Source organism: Anolis carolinensis, chromosome X, assembly GCF_035594765.1.
Source record: "Anolis carolinensis isolate JA03-04 chromosome X, rAnoCar3.1.pri, whole genome shotgun sequence".
In the NCBI taxonomy this organism is placed as follows: Eukaryota; Metazoa; Chordata; class Lepidosauria; order Squamata; family Dactyloidae; genus Anolis; species Anolis carolinensis.
In genome coordinates, this window is record NC_085847.1 from 7583511 (window position 1) to 7601142 (window position 17632).

General features: G+C 42.3%; 1 protein-coding gene across 3 annotated transcripts in view; it reads right to left on the reverse strand.

Annotated features, from left to right (window-relative positions):
• The window catches only part of rbm19 (RNA binding motif protein 19), a 71124-nt gene extending 69472 nt beyond the window's left edge, over positions 1–1652 (reverse strand). For 2 of the 3 annotated variants that reach the window (XM_008118682.3, XM_008118681.3), the window contains exon 1: positions 455–1652. In XM_008118682.3, the coding sequence (XP_008116889.2) occupies positions 455–490 (36 nt within the window). In that variant the 5' untranslated portion in view covers positions 491–1652. The remainder of the gene's footprint in view (positions 1–454) is intronic. The other variant, XM_008118680.3, reaches the window with a different exon arrangement.
• Between the last annotated feature and the right edge of the window lie 15980 nt (positions 1653–17632).

The following is a 17632-nucleotide window of genomic DNA, read 5'->3' on the forward strand; positions in this document are numbered from 1 at the left end:
ATATCAACCTCATTTGTCTAGTTTCCAATATACCTCACAACCTCTGAGGATGCCTGCCATAGATTTGGGTGAAACATCAGGAGAGAATGCTTCTGGAACATGGCTATACAGGTCGGAATCCTCACAACAATCCAGAGGTTTCTTCCCCCCTCCCCCTTTGTCTCTTCTGCACACCTTTCAGGGTGCATCTGCACTGTAAAATTAATGAAGTTTGATACCACTTCTATTGCTCAATGCTATAGACACTTGGGAGTTGGCGATTGGTGATAGTACAGCCCTCACTGGCAGAGAAGGCTGGAAACCATGTAAAAATACCACTTCCAGGATTCCACAGCACTGAGCAATGACACTTCAAGTGGTATCAAACTGGGTTAATTCGACTGTGTAGACCTTCAATTAAAAAAAAACAGAGAGAGCTTCAAGAAACCACGCACATAGCCCCATCTCCCCTTACCCCACTGGGCAGGTTCTTCACGATAAGTCGCGACATGTCGGGAACTGATGCGGAGTCTCACTTTTCCAGCGGAGGAGAAGAAACTACAAACAACAAACACGCCGCTCCATGGGCGCCGCCATCTTTGGATTTCCCAGTAGATCACGTGGAGCGGAAGCCCCGCCTCCGCGTTGGAGCAGCTGTGCGCCTGCGCGTTGGGGAAAAAAACAAACCAGGCGTCCTCTCTGCCAAAGGGACTGCTGGCAGAGGTAAGCCACATCTGAGCAACACTTCCGGATTCCAAGCGGTGAAAGCAGTGAGAGCAAATGTTTATCTTCTTTCTCAGAACCAATGCAATTTGACACCACTTGGACTGCCATGGCTCAGTGCTATGGCATCATGGGAGTTGTAGTTTGCAGTACTACAAGGGAGATTCACCTTTAGTTAGTAGCCAAACTGGAAGAATACTTTAGCAGCCAAATGTGGTCCAGTGTAATACCATTTGCAGTCAATAGGGGGAGCCTTCAGCTTGGATGTATTATAAAAGACCCCCTCCCTTCAAAAAAATAAATACATTGCAAACTGTTCAGGATCGTCCCAGACCATGACTGCATGAAATGTCAAATTAATGCGGATCTAAACCACTTTAACTGCCATAGCTCAATGCTACATGATCCTGGGAGTTGTAGTTTGACAAGGTAATTAAGAAATACATGCAATGACAATTAGAAAAGCCACGGTATATGATTTTTGGATCTTGTGATTTTAATATTTCTATATTTCTACTTTGTCTTAGTGTTTAAATGTTGCGTATGCATATGTTTAATTGTTTTAATGTACAGTAGAGTCCCACTTATCCAACATAAATGGGCCAGCAGAACCTTGGATAAGCGAAAATGTTGGATAATAAGGAGGGATTAAGGAAAAGCCTATTAAACATCAAATGAGGTTATGATTTTACAAATTAAGCACCAAAACATCATGCTTTACAACAAATTGATAGAAAAAGCAGTTCAGTACATGATAACATTATGTAATAATTACAGTAGAGTCTCACTTATCCAACATAAACGGGCCGGCAGAATGTTGGATAAGCGAATATGTTGGATAATAAGGAGGAATTAAGGAAAAGCCTATTAAACATGAAATTAGGTTATGTTTTTACAAATTAAGCACCAAAACATCATGTTATACAACAAATTTGACAGAAAAAGTAGTTCAATACGCAGTAATGCTATGTAGTAATTACTGTATTGACAAATTTAGAACCAAAATAACATGATGTATTGAAAATATTGACTACAAAAATGTGTTGGATAATCCATAATGTTATATAAATGAGTGCTGAATAAGTGAGACTCTACTGTACTGTGTTTATGAATTTAGCACCAAAATTTCACAATGTATTGAAAGATTGACTACAAAAACACTGACTGTGATCCTTCCTTGGAGACTTTTAAGCAGAGTCTGGATGGCCATCTGTCGGGGGTGCTTTGAATGCAATTTCCTGCTTCTTGGCAGAATGGGGTTGGACTAGATGACCCATGAGGTCTCTTCCAACTCTACTATTCTGTGATTCTGTGACTACTAAAAGGCAAATTGCATTGGATAATACAGAACTTTGGATAAGCGGAGCTTGGATAAGTGAGACTCTACTGTATAGCTAAATGTCAGTGTTACATTATTATGATTTTCCCCCAGTTATATGTATATTGGCACTGAATTTCTACCATTAATCCAGCTGTTTGCTGATAGTGAGTGGCATGTAGCCTTCCCACCCCACACACTTTTTTCCTTCTCTGCTTGTCCTTCTCCATCTCTTTCACAGTGCAGGAGGCACCTTCCAAAGTATCTCTGCTCCCCAATTTTCTGCCACCCGTAGAAGGCATCTCCAAGCATTCTTGGCTGCCCACTCTCGACTGGATTTGAGACCCCACTTGGCTTTGGAGACTTCCGCCGCAAGGCCTCAGGCGTCTTGTTCCCCAGCAAGGTGACCCGCTGCTCCTTTGCGCTGTGCCATTCCATGTCCGGTTCCTCGGAGGAGCCGGGCTCCTAATGCTTTGTGACAGCTTGACTTGAACGTCCCGAAAGACCCTGACAGGAAAGGCAGAGAGGCAGCCACACGGAAAAAGGAGGGGGCAAATGGTCTGTGGATACCTAGGCTACATCTGTTCTACAGAATGGATGCAGCTTGATCTCACTTGAACTGCCACGGCTCAGTGCTACTCGCTCAGAGATACTTACAGCAAGCGAGAGTCCAAAAGTGGCAGGCTAAAACCTGGAAACTCAATCAGTGGCTGAGACTGGATGAGAGACTCCCTCCTGGGCGGACAGAAGACTGAGCGACTTGGAAGGTGCTGAACAGACTGGGCTCTGGCGCCACGAGATGCAGAACCCATCTTAGGAAATGGGGCCACAAAGTGGAGTCTGCGACATGCGAGTGTGGAGAAGAGCAAACCACAGACCACTGACTACAATGTGGTCTGAGCTCTGCCCCACACACAGTGGAGGACCTTCTCACAGCCACACCAGAGGCACTCCAAGTGGCCAGCTTCTGGTCAAAGGACTCTTAGTATCATGCCAAGTTTCTAACTTTGTTTGTGGTTTCTCTGTACATTATAACTGTATAGTGTTCCCTTATTTATCGCAGGGGTTAGGTTCCAGGACCACCGGCAATAAGTGAAAATCCACGAAGTAGGGGCACTATATATTTATACATTATTTTAATAGTTATACACTATTTAAGTCTTTATCAACCAATTGTGTGTTTTTAAATCACCTCCTTCTCCTCCCATTGCCGCTTGGGCTCCTTTTCTCTCCCTTCGGCTTCTCCTTCTTCCCTTCCTTAGGCTGTAAATTGTAATTTTTTATGATTTATAATAGTCTTTTAGAGTTTACTGAAAAACCACAAAACAGAGAATTTGTGAAAAGTGAACTGCAAAGTAGTGAGGGAACACTGTATTCTCAATTCGTTTCTGACATGATATATAAATAAATAGAGTAAGTGTTGCGGAATCCGAGGAGCTGCAGTTCAGTGAGGCTCTGGCACTCGGGAGCCTTGGGGAAACTACAACTCCCAGGATCCTGTTGCATTGCGCCGTGGCAGTTCACGCCATGTCACACAGCATTCCTTCTTAGATGCGCCCCTAGGTGTATATTTCGTGACAGGTGGTGCACTTGGAACTGCCACAGGATCCTGGGATTTGTAGTTCGCCGAGGCACCAGCACTCTGTGGCAGAGAAGGCTGAAGGCCTCCCATGGTTACGTTGCACGGAGTTGTGGCAGTTCAAGTTGGGTCAAACGGCATTTGTTCCCCAGTGTAGAGATGCACCCTGAGCCTTCCCTCCTGCCTGCCCACCTATGGGAGGGCGCATGATGTGCGCATGGGCGATCCTTCCCATTGTCCCCTCTCCTGGCCATCCGTCTTCCTCTCCTGCTCCTGGTTTCCTTCCCGGCTTGTGTCTCAACCGACTCTGGGGAGGGTCCAGGCAACAGCTGCCTTTGATCAGCTCCACATCTGGGAGAGTCGGAGCAGCAGGAATGCTGCGCCGTGATCAAAGGTGGGAGCCCTCTGACAGCTGAGCTCTGTGTTAATGTGGGGGGGGGGGGGTGGGAGGCAGCCGAGGGTGGCCCATGGATGCTAACGCTCTCCTCCCCCTTCCACCGGCACTTCCACAGCTACTGAGGGTGCCCTTTCTCTCCTTGCTGGAAAGCCCACCCAATTACAACCAAATCCCCTCTTCCCTGCAGCGTCTTTGGGGTGCCTCCACACTGCACTCAGGCAAAAGCAAACTGCTGCAGCCTCTCCAAACCAACCTGTTCCTCCCCATTGATAGTGTTGGCTATCTTGATTGTATTGTGAAACATCGAGAACCTTCTTTTCTGGGCGATACCTTCCGACCTCCTGTCGTGGGTCCTTTTCATCAGGGAATTCTGGGGACTGTTGTCGGAGAGGTAAACAGCGGGGAAGGACACAAGGTGACACGGGTCAAACGTGTCAGGGGGGAGGGAAGGCCCCACCTGACAGCCAGCACATGCCACATACAAAAGAGAGTGACGGAGAGAGAGAGCGCATTGGCAGCACCTGTCAGCACATGCCAGCTTGGTTGGTGGCTCCGAGGCATGGCAGAAAGACAGGCGGATTCTGACCTTGGATGCAACAGGGAGGCAATGTACACTGCCAAGGAGTTGCTTTGACACGTAACCAGTTCCGACCCAAACAAGGAAGGTTCCTGGAGGGAATGTCCAGTTGTTATTATTATTATTGCATTGTTTTAACTGATTGTTGTTCTTGTTTATGTTTTATGTATTTATTATGCTTAATTTTACTGGTTGTATTTTAATCTGTTGTCATCTGAGCCACCCTGAGTCCCTTCGGGGAGATGGTGGCGGGATGCAAAAATGAAATCATTATTATTATTATTATTATTATTATTATTATTATTATTATTTTATTATGACACAGCAAACAAGATAGATATCCTGGATTTCATATCACAAAATCACAAGTCGAACACTTCCCAAGTGTCTAGGACTGTGTGATGTATTTTCGGATGATGCGCGCAGATCCCAGCAGGGTGGCCTTTTGCAGCTAGAAGATCGTAATTTTGTCAATGTCTATGGTTTCCAAATGCTGGCTGGGATCTTTTGGCACGGCATTATTATTATTATTATTGACTCTATCAACGTAGGGCTCCTTCCTTTTTCCTGAGAAAACCAAAGAAATGTTTCTTGCAAGCAATGAGAAGGTATACAACACGGGAGCACAGGTAACCATCGGGAATGCCATTCCCATTTCCCTGTGTGCCATGGTAACATTACTTTTGTAGGACTACAGCTCCCAGAATCCCCAAGGGCACCCTGGTTAGGGAAATCGGAACACTGTCACCCCAAAGAGCCCATTTCTTCAGCCTGTGTTTATACAGACACATTGTCTGAAATCTGGCTACAGTAGAACCTCGGGGATTGTTAGATGCTGGATAAATGTAGTTTCTGCTTGCTTGAGAGTTACTATTAAAATAGGATGGAGAGTATATATCATATTAAACCATCCCGTAAACTCTGGACTGACTTGATATTAGTAGCTCTCCAAGGTGCTTGAGCCGATTTCTATATTGGTTCAGCACCTTGGAGAGCGCTGTTGAAACTCCTCCAAACCGGATGCAGACTGGCCACTCGGGTGACATGAGATCCAAGCGCCCAAAGAAGTCTATTGAGAAAACATGGAATAGGTTTGGCTGATGGACAGGGAGGAGGAGGCCGGGTGCAAAACTTCCCATCTTTGTGTTTTTCATTTGCTTCAGCTTCATCTGTCGGTTTGCAAAAGGTGAGCTTCAGGTACCCAACGAGAGGCTTTAACCCCGAGCGAAGTAGTTTTGCTTTTCTCCCGCTCTTCTCCTGACCTGCCCTCCTATCCTACTTTGCTCCCGAGTTATTTTTGGATGTAAAAGCTTTCATTTCTTTCTCCTTCCCCCCTTCCTTCCTGGCATGCAAAGTGCCATTTGAGGGATTCTGCCCACTCAACCAGAAAAATGGCGACGGAGTCCAGGCAGAATTAACCTTTGGATTCACTCGGCAGCAAAAGGCAAAGCCGGCTTGGCTAGTTAACCCATTGTGGGTTGTACAGTTGGGAGAAGACAGCGAAGGTTGCCAACTTCCCTGGAACACCTTGCTCCACTGTTGTTCTCAGTAGCTGGAATGGAGTACTGAGACTGATGAGGAAAAGGTGACAATCCTAGGAAGAAGAGAGATGACGGTCCCAGAACTAGGCACATTTTTTTGTGTCTCAAAATCTCCCAGCCAGCCTTCTGGGAGTTGTAGTCCTTATCAAAGGCAACCAGTCAGTGACTGCTATTTTCTTCTATTGGCAATGATCTACTCCTTCTGGCCCAGCTCCATCCCTGTCTGCCTCTGGTGCCTCTTTCCCCCTTTGTTGGCGTTTTCTTGGAGGACTTTGGACACCGGACCCTAGATGTCATGTCACAGCCATGAAACACGGATGATCTGACAGGCTTCCCTCGGGCCCAAACATTGCTCTCCGAAGGACACCCTTGGCCTTCATTCATGGCTTTCATTGCTTGCATCCACAAGCAAGCTGTCCTTGTCACTCATAAGGAGGGAGCCCAAGACAGCAAGGCAAAGGTGGACTTGGAAGGAAGTTATACAGAAGCAGAAGGCACTTGGGGGATGTCCTCCATTTCTCTAGTGTTGCTGGGTATTCTGTCCACATTATACATTCAGGAGGACTCCTGTATCCACAGGAAATACATTTCAGGCTGGACCTCTGTTACCTGAAACTATCAAAGCCACCGGATGCTGTTAAATGACTTCACATTTGGCCACCACATCATAGAGTTGTATTGGAAGATTTGGCGAATATTGAAGTGAAGGAGGAGACAGTGGAAATGTCAGTATGTTGTGCCCAAATGGGAGGAGGCTAGATCCCCGCCGCTTGCAGCAGCTGCTGCCTAATAAATCAGGAAGCACAGATGTAACTTAGATACAATATTGGTAACTTAAATATGACACAATGTAACTTAAAATACAGTGTAACTTACGTATGATATTTGCATATTGGTCTAGGATCCTGGCCATATTTTTTTGACTGTTGTCCGGATTCCCCAGCCATTACGCTCCCCGAATAAGGTGGCCTTTATTCTTCAATGCGTTCCTTCCCAGATCAGTGCTCCTTCCTTAAGAGACTCCACCTCGATTCCGACCTCTCATTGTTCAGCTCAACTCACACTTTGTAACGGGGAGAATACAGCCCCATTATAGAAACCCCCGGCCTTCTTTTAAAAGCGCAGTTGAGTTGCGAACCAGTCTGTTAGCGTTGCAGCCTTGTAAAATCCCCTGCCTTGGGAGGACAAGCCCTCGGCAAAAGCTGATCATTGACTGCATTTTATTGTCTGGGTTTCAGAAAAAACAGAACAGGCTGCACATTGAGGAGCAGTCGGTGGGTCGTGCCTGCCCTTGTATTCAGAAGGCCAGCAAATCATTAGTCTATTAACAACCGCCTCTTGGCCTGTTTTCCAGCTTTAAAAGAAAAGAGGGGGAGAAAAAGGCCCGAAAGCGAGCGCTCGCAATTGGCAAGAGGGTCAGTCTTAAAATGGGAATGTTGCCCTTCCATCAGTCTCGGCACCCTGTAAACCGACTGGCTTTTTGCTCCCGCATCGGGGGAGCTCTCTTGCTCATTTTTCCATGTGTCTCTGACATGTGGAGCTTTTTCTTTCTTTCTTTTGGGAAACAACACAAAAAGGGGAAACGGAGGGAAGGAGGGAGGGGAAGGCTGGGGAGCCGACTCCATCGCTCTCTCCTACAACCGTTGGGGGAATTGCCGGTGTTGTGTGACCCACTGGAAACCAGAGTCGAAAGGAAGTGTGGGTTTTTATGAGCCAGGAAATTGAGAGCCAGCCTTGGGGGCGAACGCGGGTGTCCCCCCTCCTTTCCCTGTTCAAGTTACAGACCATAATTTCTCCCGAGACACACACACACATACACAGAGGTTCGAACGGCAGGAGGAGTCAGAAGGGATCCCAAAGACCACCGAGCCAGCTTTCCCCGAGACAGCTGTTTGGGGTTACAACTCCCATCGTCCCCAACCAAGACATCTGGACGGCATCAGGCTGAAGACGATGAACTCTGGAAGGAAAGGGAAGAGCAGAGGGGTTCAAGGTGATGCAGATGGGACTGAATCCCCTCGAAATAATCTTTCCTTAGTGGACCACCAACACTCCTATGTGGTTGAGCTCCTTAAAAACGTGATCCATCCAAAGGGCACTAAATGATCCAGGACCAAGAAGTATGACAGCGATGGTATACGAGGCCTTCCAGGAATAAGAAAGGCTGCTTGCAATCCATCCTGTGCATTCTTACGCACGAGGAAGTGACATTGAACCCAGGGAGGGACTGCTGTGTCTGTTGGAGTCTTAGGAGTTATCACACGAGGCTGTTATCCCACCTCAAATCCTATGCCCACTTCCTGTGGATTTCTGGGATTTGCAGTTTCCAATTCCCAGCCAGAGAGGTCCTGTGCCACACTAAATTACACATTCCAGAATTCCAAGTGGGATTTACAGTGGGATAGTGACACTTTAACGGTGCCGTGTGATAATCTCCTTTGTATTTAAGGATGCTTGGATGATCGTGGGCAGGAAAAATAATGTTCCCTTTCTCTATAAGAATCTGCAAGGAGGCAAAGAGAACAACAACGACAAATGGGTTCCTTAGAGAAAGCTGGGTCTCCCAACCCCAGAAGAAACTTTGTCCTTCCAAGCGCATCTCAGGCTCCACTTGGAGGCAGGACAGTATTGATATTTTACGTCGGGGTGACTTTCTGCCTTCCAAGATTTATACACTCAAAATCCCACCCCTTTGAAGGGTTCTTTTTAATTCTGCTGGGCCTTGACGTGCCTTTCCGATGAACACAAAAGCGCTTGTGAGAAAGGTATGCATGTTACGTACATTTAATGTCAAAAGTCAACATGTAGCAAAGTCAAAACGGCTCCATCATTTTGCAATCCCTGCTCAGGGTTGAGCTGTTTGTGGTGGACGTTGCATGTAACTCGCACTTGCATGTTGGGTGGAGAGGTCCCATATGTTTTCTGTTAGCATCAAGGAAGGCTTGGGATGTGTGCGGCATGCGCCTTTTCGCAGTGCTTTCTCAATGCCTGAATCCAGCTTCCCTGCTGCCACCCGCTGGCTGGAGATTTTAATGCAACACAGTAATTCTGTCAAAGGATGTTTGGCGTAAGAGCCATAGGCTTTGGATGCATTCCTGAACCTGCACTGAGGAAGGACTTTATCACACGAGGCTGATAAAGCACAATTACAGCAGGGTAAAATTATATTTGGATGGGACTTACCACATTTGGCTTACAGCCACGTAGCATTTGGATAATCCCTTTCCACTGACGGAGAAAAAATTATAATGAATTCAGTACCATTGTTCTTCCGTTGCTCTTCCTTGTGTGATAGTGACCTTGCTGCAGTCCTGATATTGCAAAGAGGAAAGATGCCAAAATTGTGCGATTGCACTGTTTTGGCAAATTGGGGGCTGGATTGAACCCTTTTAATAATAATAATAATAATAATAATAATAATAATAATAATAATAATAATAATAATGTATATACTCCAGTATAAGCCTAGCTTTTCAGCCCTTTTTTAAAGACTGAATTGGCTTATACTCGGTGAGGGTCCTGGTTGGCTTATATTTGGGCCAGCTTATACCCGAGAATGTAATAATACCAATAATAAATCTCTATTATTATTGGTATTATTACATTTATTATTTTTCTCTATTATTGTTGCTACTATTACATTTATTTTACTCTATTATTATTATTATTATTAATAATACATTAATACATTTATTATTTCACTCTGATCTTATTATTATAATTATTATTGCATTTATTATTTTTCTCTATTTATTCTTACATGTATTATTTTCCTGTATTTATTATTATTATAATTACACTAGCTTTGCCCAGCCACGCGTTGCTGTGGCTTATGGGAATCCTTTGTTGGCCAGGTGGAATAGCAGTGAATAGCCTTGTAGTCTCAAAGCCTGGCTGTTTTCTGGAGTAGCTGGAGCTTTTTGTTGTATGAACATAGAGGCATGGATGAGGGGTTGTGCTGCTAAGTTTAGTGTTTCTGGGATGTGTAGTTTTGTTGTTTTGTCCTAGGCCGAAATTTCATTACCCTTTTATATATATATAGATGTATTATTTTACTCCATTACTATTAAAAGGATATATAAGCACATTTACATTGAAGAAGATGAGAATAATCATTTGATCAGAGTTGGACAGCCTTATCTTAAATTTGAGCTTTATGTAAATATTCAAAAACATTTAACCTACTGATGCCTCCGTTAATGTAATTTTATTGGTATCTATTTTTATTTCTGAAATTTACCACCCTCGGCTTATACTGGAGTCAATGTTTTCCCAGGTTTTTTGTGGTAAAATTAGGTGCCTCGGCTTATATTCGGGTCAGCTTATACTCAAGTATATATGGTAATAATAATCTATATATATATAAAAGAGTGATGGCATCAGGGCAGCAGACAAAACAACAAAACTACAGGCCCCCCAACCTCGAAATTTGACAACACAACCCATCATCCACGGCTCTAGGTTGATACAACAAAAAGAAAAGAAAAATAAAGTCCTAATTACAGGGAGAGGAATAATAGTTTTTATCCAATTGCTGCCAGTTTGAAGGCTAAGCTCCACCCACTTGGTCTCCTAGCAACCTACTTGGCCCAGGGGACAGGCACAGTTAGGCCTCACTTAGGCCTCTTCCACAGATTATCAGATTTTAACTGGATTATATGGCAGTGTAGACTCAAGGCCCTTCCACACAGCTATATAACCCATTTAGAATCTTATATTATCTGCTTTGAACTGGATTATCTTGACTCCACACTGCCATATAATCCACTTCAGTGTGCATACTAAACATAAAGACAACCATACAACAGACATTCAATACCACCACTACCTCAACAATTTCTCATCAACACCACCAGACAACGCCACAGCAACGCGTGGCCGGGCACAGCTAGTAATAATAATAATAATAATAGTAATAATAATAATAATAGCTTTATTTCTATTCCGCCCCATCTCCCCGAGGGGACTCGGGGCGAATCACCTGGGGCCAAGCCCAACACATACAATAAAATGCAGCAATATAAAATACACAGTATAAAATACCACAATATAAAATACATGAAGAGAGGAGGCCGCCTTGTGTAAAAGTCACACGATGATAGACGCAGCCATGAAGAGCAAGCCCATGCTGCCCGTGGATATTTACAATTTCCTTTGCAGAGCGTGCCGGGAAAATCGGGAGTTCAAACTGGGACAAAATGCCTAGAAGGAGCAGATGCCATTCTGGAGACTCTTTGGCGTAATAATGAGTCAAGACCCATCAATCGAGGGAGAAAAAAGGCAGCAATTGGGAGGAGAAAGTGGGGGCTGCGGAGGATCCAGGAAAGCTGCTGGAAGGAGACTGGCATCGGAAATATATTGCGATGGAACAGGAATGAATGAGCGTGGGGTTTTTTTGGTCCACTATCTCTTTAAGCAAATGTTTTCATTCAAACTTGCTCTCTGAGAACATGAATGCATGCATAGGATTGACAAGAGGCAAACCTCCAAACAGCAATAAGGCTATGATAAAACATTGACACATCGGGACTTTTGCCACCTTTATTGTTGTTGTCCTAACATTACAACAAGAAGGAATAAGGAAATTATCCCATGTTACAAAATTTGATTTTTTTTCTGTTCCTGATTAGAAAGTTTTATTTCCCGTTTAATTGTGTTGGCCTTACTTCGAAAGTAGTTGCTTTCCTCCAGAAATGTCATTTTTATGGCTGCCACAAACTACCGTATATCCCCGAATATAAGCCGAGGCACCTAATTTTACCACAAAAAAACTGGGAAAACATTCACTCCAGTATAAGCCGAAAGTGGTAAATTTCAGAAATAAAAAAGATACCTATAAAATTACATTAATTGAGGCATTGGTAGGTTAAATGTTTTTGAATATTTACGTCAAGCTCAAATTTAAGATAACACTGTCCAACTCTGATTAAATCATTAGTCTCATCTTCTTCAATGTAAATGTGCTTATGTATCCTTTTAATAATAATAGAGTAAAATTAATAAATGTAATAACATAGTAAAATAATACATGTAATATCAATAATATCAGAGTGAAATAATAATGTATTAATAATAATAGAGTAAAATTAATAAAGGTAATAACAGAGTAAAATAATACATGTAATAACAATAATATCAGAGTGAAATAATAAATGTATTAATAATAATAGAGTAAAATAATAAATGTTCCATATATAATTGAGCATAAGCCGACCCAAATATAAGCCAACCAGGACCCTCAGCCAAGTATAAGCCGAGCAGGGCTTTTTCAGTCTTAAAAAAAGGGCTGAAAAACTAGGCTTATATTCGAGTATGTACAGTATGTTGAATTGGTTGAGACTCAATGAGATAGTCATTGAAAAGCTATAGCAAAATCTACTGTAAGATGTCCCACAAAAACAAAGTTTTGGCAGCGTAATAAGCTTTTCCCATGTTTTTAGGATAGAAGCAATTAGGAAATGACATAACAAATTTTGTGACATAGTGTTACAGTAGAGTCTCACTTATCCAACACTTGCTTATCCAACATTCTGGATTATCCAACGTATTTTTGTAGTTACTATTTTCAATACATCGTAATATTTTGGTTCTAAATTCTTAAATACAGTAATTACTACATAGCATTACAGCGTATTGAACTACTTTTTCTGTCCAATTTGTTGTATTACATGATGTTTTGGTGCTTAATTTGTAAAATCATAACCTAATTTGATGTTTAATAGGCTTTTCCTCAATGCCTCCTTATTATCCAACATATTCGCTTATCCAACATTCTGCCGGCCCATTTATGTTGGATAAGTGAGACTCTACTATATTAAAAAGTGAACTCAGCAGATTTCAATCAAGGTAGGTTATGTATCTGCATAGAAGTCCATTTGTAAGTTGCGTCAAGACATCACCCTTTAGAATACTGTATCCATTGGATCAGAGTTGGGGGAAAGATATCTTTCCAGTACTGCAAAAAAATAAAAATAAAAATCCTCTGCCCAAAAAGAGTACTAGACTGACTATGGGAATTAAAAATATAGGAATACCCCAGGAAGGAAGATGGGCGAGGGGAGAAAGAAAGGGGCAGAAAGGTCTTCCGTGAGCATAGATGAGAGGAGCTGAGATCAAAGGCAGAAATTCATCAGCGATAATAGCACTTATTTATTTTTCTTCCTACCAGGGAGCTTTCCTTCCCCGCCAGGGCCCCTTGGACCCTACACGCTGCTGCATCTCCAACCTCTTTGGACATTTTTCGCCTTTTCTTTCCCCCCATTGACATGTCCGTGGGCAGTTTGCCTCCTCCTCCCCACTCCCAAGACTCTTCGATCTCTGTCAAAAGCAGTGTTTATGCAGAACGATATCAGAGAAGTCGGAGTCTATGGAGTCCACCTGTTAGTTCAGTGTCAAGAAGGGCTGAATCTTAGAGTTGGAGGGGGCCACGCAGATCATCTTGTCCAGGGGTCCCCAAACTAAGGCCCGGGGGCCGGATGCGGCCCTCCAAGGTCATTTACCTGGCCCCCGCCCTCCGTTTTATAATATGATATTTTTATATCAGTTTTAATAATATAATATATTGTATATACATATAATATTGATAATAATATTATAATGTTATACAATATAATACTAATAATAATACCATATAATAATATTAATTATATGTTATATGTTACATATAATATTACAGTATAGAGGTATAGTTCATTATCTATATATATAAAAGAGTGATGGCATCATGGCGACCCACAAAACAACAAAACTACAGGCCCTCCAACCTCGAAATTTGACAACACGACCCATCATCTACGCCTCTAGGTTGATACAACAAAAAGAAAAGAAAAATAAAGTCCTAATTAGAGAGAGAGGAATAATTGCTTTTATCCCATTGCTGCCAGTTAGAAGGCTAAGCTCCTCCAACTTGGTCTCCTAGCAACCCAATAAAAAATAATAAAAAACACTAAAAAAAATTAATACAATAAAATACTACAATAACAGAAAATAACTAAAAATAATACAAGAAAATAATACAATATAATAAATAAAAATATAACTTACAATAAAATTAATTTAAAAATGCAAATAAAGTCAAATAAAAATTACACAACAATTTTAACCAATAGCACCACCACTTTGCCACAGCAACGCGTGGCCGGGCACAGCTAGTAGTAATATATAATGCTAATATTGTGCTATGCTAATAATAATAAAATATTGTATGTACATACAGCTGCTCTGAGTCCCCTTCGGGGTGAGAAGGGTGGGATATAAATGTAGTAAATAAATGCAGTAAATAAATAATTAATTTTAGACTTAGGCTCGCCCAAAGTCTGAAATGACTTGAAGGCACACAACAACAACAACAACAATCCTAATTAAATTGACTATCTCATTGGCCAGTAGCAGGCCCACACTTTCCATTGAAATCCTGATACGTTTATGTTGGTTAAAATTGTTTTCATTTTTAAATATTGTATTGTTCTTTCATTGTTGTTGTTGTTTTGCACTACAAATAAGACATGTGCAGTGTGCATAGCAATTTGTTCGGTTTTTTTTCTCAAATGATAATTCGGCTCCTCAACAATCTGAAGGATTGTGGACCGGCCCTCGGCTTTAAAAGTTTGAGGACCCCTGATCTAGTCCAACCCCTGCTTTGAAAACTTAAACATTCCCAAGAGGGACCTTTATTAGATCTCCAAAGTAGAGAGCGGGGAAAAAATTGGGACATTTTTTCATCAATGGTGGACCTGTGAGAAAATTAAAGAATTTTGGAAGACTGTCCACAAAATGACACAAGAAATTGTAGGAATTAAATTTAAATCAGAACCGTGTTTATTAAGCTTTATGAACACAAAATTTAAGAAAAACGAAGGTAATTTTTTTTTATTTAAGCACAGTGGCAAGATTAACAATTGCAAAGATCTGGAAAGGAAAAAGACTCCCAACCCCCGAAGAATGGATAATAAGAATACTAGACAGTACAAATGGATAAGTTAACACAAAAAATAAGTGAAGGGAAAAACAAAATGGACTGGACGAACTTTATAAAATTCCTAACAAAAAGAAGAATGGATTTTATGATAGACCTGTCTAATATATAAAGTAGATGAAACGGAATACATAAAGACACAATTAATGAAAGAGACAACTCCGAAGCCAAGATGGGAAGTATAACCCGATTTTTTTTCTCTTTTCTTTTTTTTCTTTTTTCCTTTTTTTTGGTTTTGTCTTTTTTTAACCTCTATTTCTATGTTTATTCTTCCTCTTGATGCTTTCCCACTTTTCTATTGATATATTGTTCCACCACTTTCAATGTATCATGTTTCACTATAAATAAAAATAAAATTATTCGCAGAGAGCTCCACCACCTCCAAGGCAGTCAAACAGATCTTACTGTCAAGAGATTTGTCCTTGACAGTAAGAGTTTTGACGTCATTCTTCCACATTTGCAATTCTTTCTTTTTTGCATGGTTTTCTTTCTCGGCGGTCTTCTCCTCTCTTCACCTTACCTGCCTGTCCATCTCTGCTCTTGCAAATGTTCTCCATCTGTCAGCTTCCCATACCACTTTCTTCCGCTCGTGGCATTTTGGATTGGCAGTTTTGCAAAGCGTTTCGTCCTGCATCTCAACGTCACGACTGTCCGTTCTGATGCCAAGAAGAGATTCATTCTGAAAGGCTGACATTTCCTTTGGCGTCCGCAAGGAACCAAGTCCGAAGTCCCTGACATCTCTGACACCTGGATGACACTTGGCTCTCCAGTGCGTTTGGAGGACACCTTCCTATCTTTGCATGGAGAAAACATGTTGAAGGCCAACGTCTTCTTCCTCTCATCTGGATGTAGCACTGCCTCTTCATCATCATGGAGACATCTCCTTGGTTGTGCATCTATCCGACAGAGTACAGTGTATGGGCATCTTTCGAAAGACTGGGGTTTTTTTTGTGCCGCAAGTACAGTATCACCCCTGGACACATGGAGCCAGTATTTGCATCTGACAAAATCTCTCTAGGAATTTTCTAGGTCTTCCAGGTGTTTCTATGATAGACTTCCACTGGAAGTTGCTTTAAAGTTGTGCCGGTCCATGACTATCAAATCCGCGAAAGCGAAGGGATAACTGTATTATCGGTATGGTAAGACAACCGTAAATGGACTACACAAGTCATTGTTGATGGTAAAACCATTTGGAAGCAATATCTCCGAGTCTTGGTGGCTCTCTATTACTATAGTGCCTCCTGATGTTTTTATGACTTTTTCTTTTATCTTGCTGTTATGGTTTTACTTGTATACTTCGTGTCTGAATTTGAATTTATACTGTTATTGTTATTGTTTTTGCTTTATATTTTAACTTGTTTATACCTTATATCCTTTTGGGCTTGATCCCATGTCAGCCGCCCCGAGTCCCTTCGGGGAGATGGTGGCAGGATACAAAAATAAAGTATTATTATTATTATTATTATTATTATTATTATTATTATTATTATTATTGTATGACACAGCAAACAAGATATATATGCTGGATTTCGTATCACAAAATCACAAGTCGAACACTTCCTAAGCGTCTAGGACTGTGTGATGTATTTTCGGATGATGCGCGCAGATCCCAGTCGGGTGGCCTTTTGCAGTTGGCAGATCGTAATTTTGTCAATGTCTATTGTTTCCAAATGCCGGCTGAGATCTTTTGGCACGGCACCAAATGTGCCGATCATTATTATTATTATTATTATTATAGGAGTTAATTCAGAAGCATCTAGGGAGGAAGAAATGGGGGCATACGTCCAGTTTGAGTGCTTCAACATTTCACGTATGATATATGTGGCCAACCAACACCAGAGTTTGGTCAAGATAGTCAAAGGAAAGGCACTCAGGAGTAGGCAAGGCTGCTGCAGTTTGCTTTTGCCTGAGCCTCCTGTGAAGGGTAAGATTGAGCAGTGGTGAATAAATACAAATATTGAAAAATATTTTCTCAGAGAGGGGAAGGACTTCTCCTTCCTGATCCCTCCCATTGACCCAGCCAGAAGGTTAGACCTCTGTCATCTATTTTGCTAGGTGGCAACTTGGTTTTCTGGACATTTGGGGGGAAGTATGTAGCCGTATGGCTTGAAACGCACTATAGGCATGAGCTGGATCTCTCTCTGCCTTCTGCTCTTTCTGGGTGACTCACAGCTTTGAAATCTGTGCAGGATGCCAGCTCAAAACAGAGGCTTTGCAGCCATCAAATTGACAGATGGCGCACGGGCCGCCCTGCTAGGCACAGACTCATCCATATTCCGAGTTAAAAGAAATATTGCCCCCCTGGTTTTCTTTTTCCAAGGGAGAGAAACATATTTAAAAGATAAAGGAGGGACGGGGAGGAAAAGCCAGGCTTGGCCGCTCATTAATTACTGGAATAAAACCGAGGCCCAGGACGTCACTTTAAAGACATGCGAAAGCTCCCTAATCTTCAAAGAGATAAGGGCAGGGCAGCTGTGCCAAGGCAAGAACGGGGAGAAAGTCCTTCCGCCAGGCTGCGGCCGGCCGTTCAGGGGCTTGAAGGCC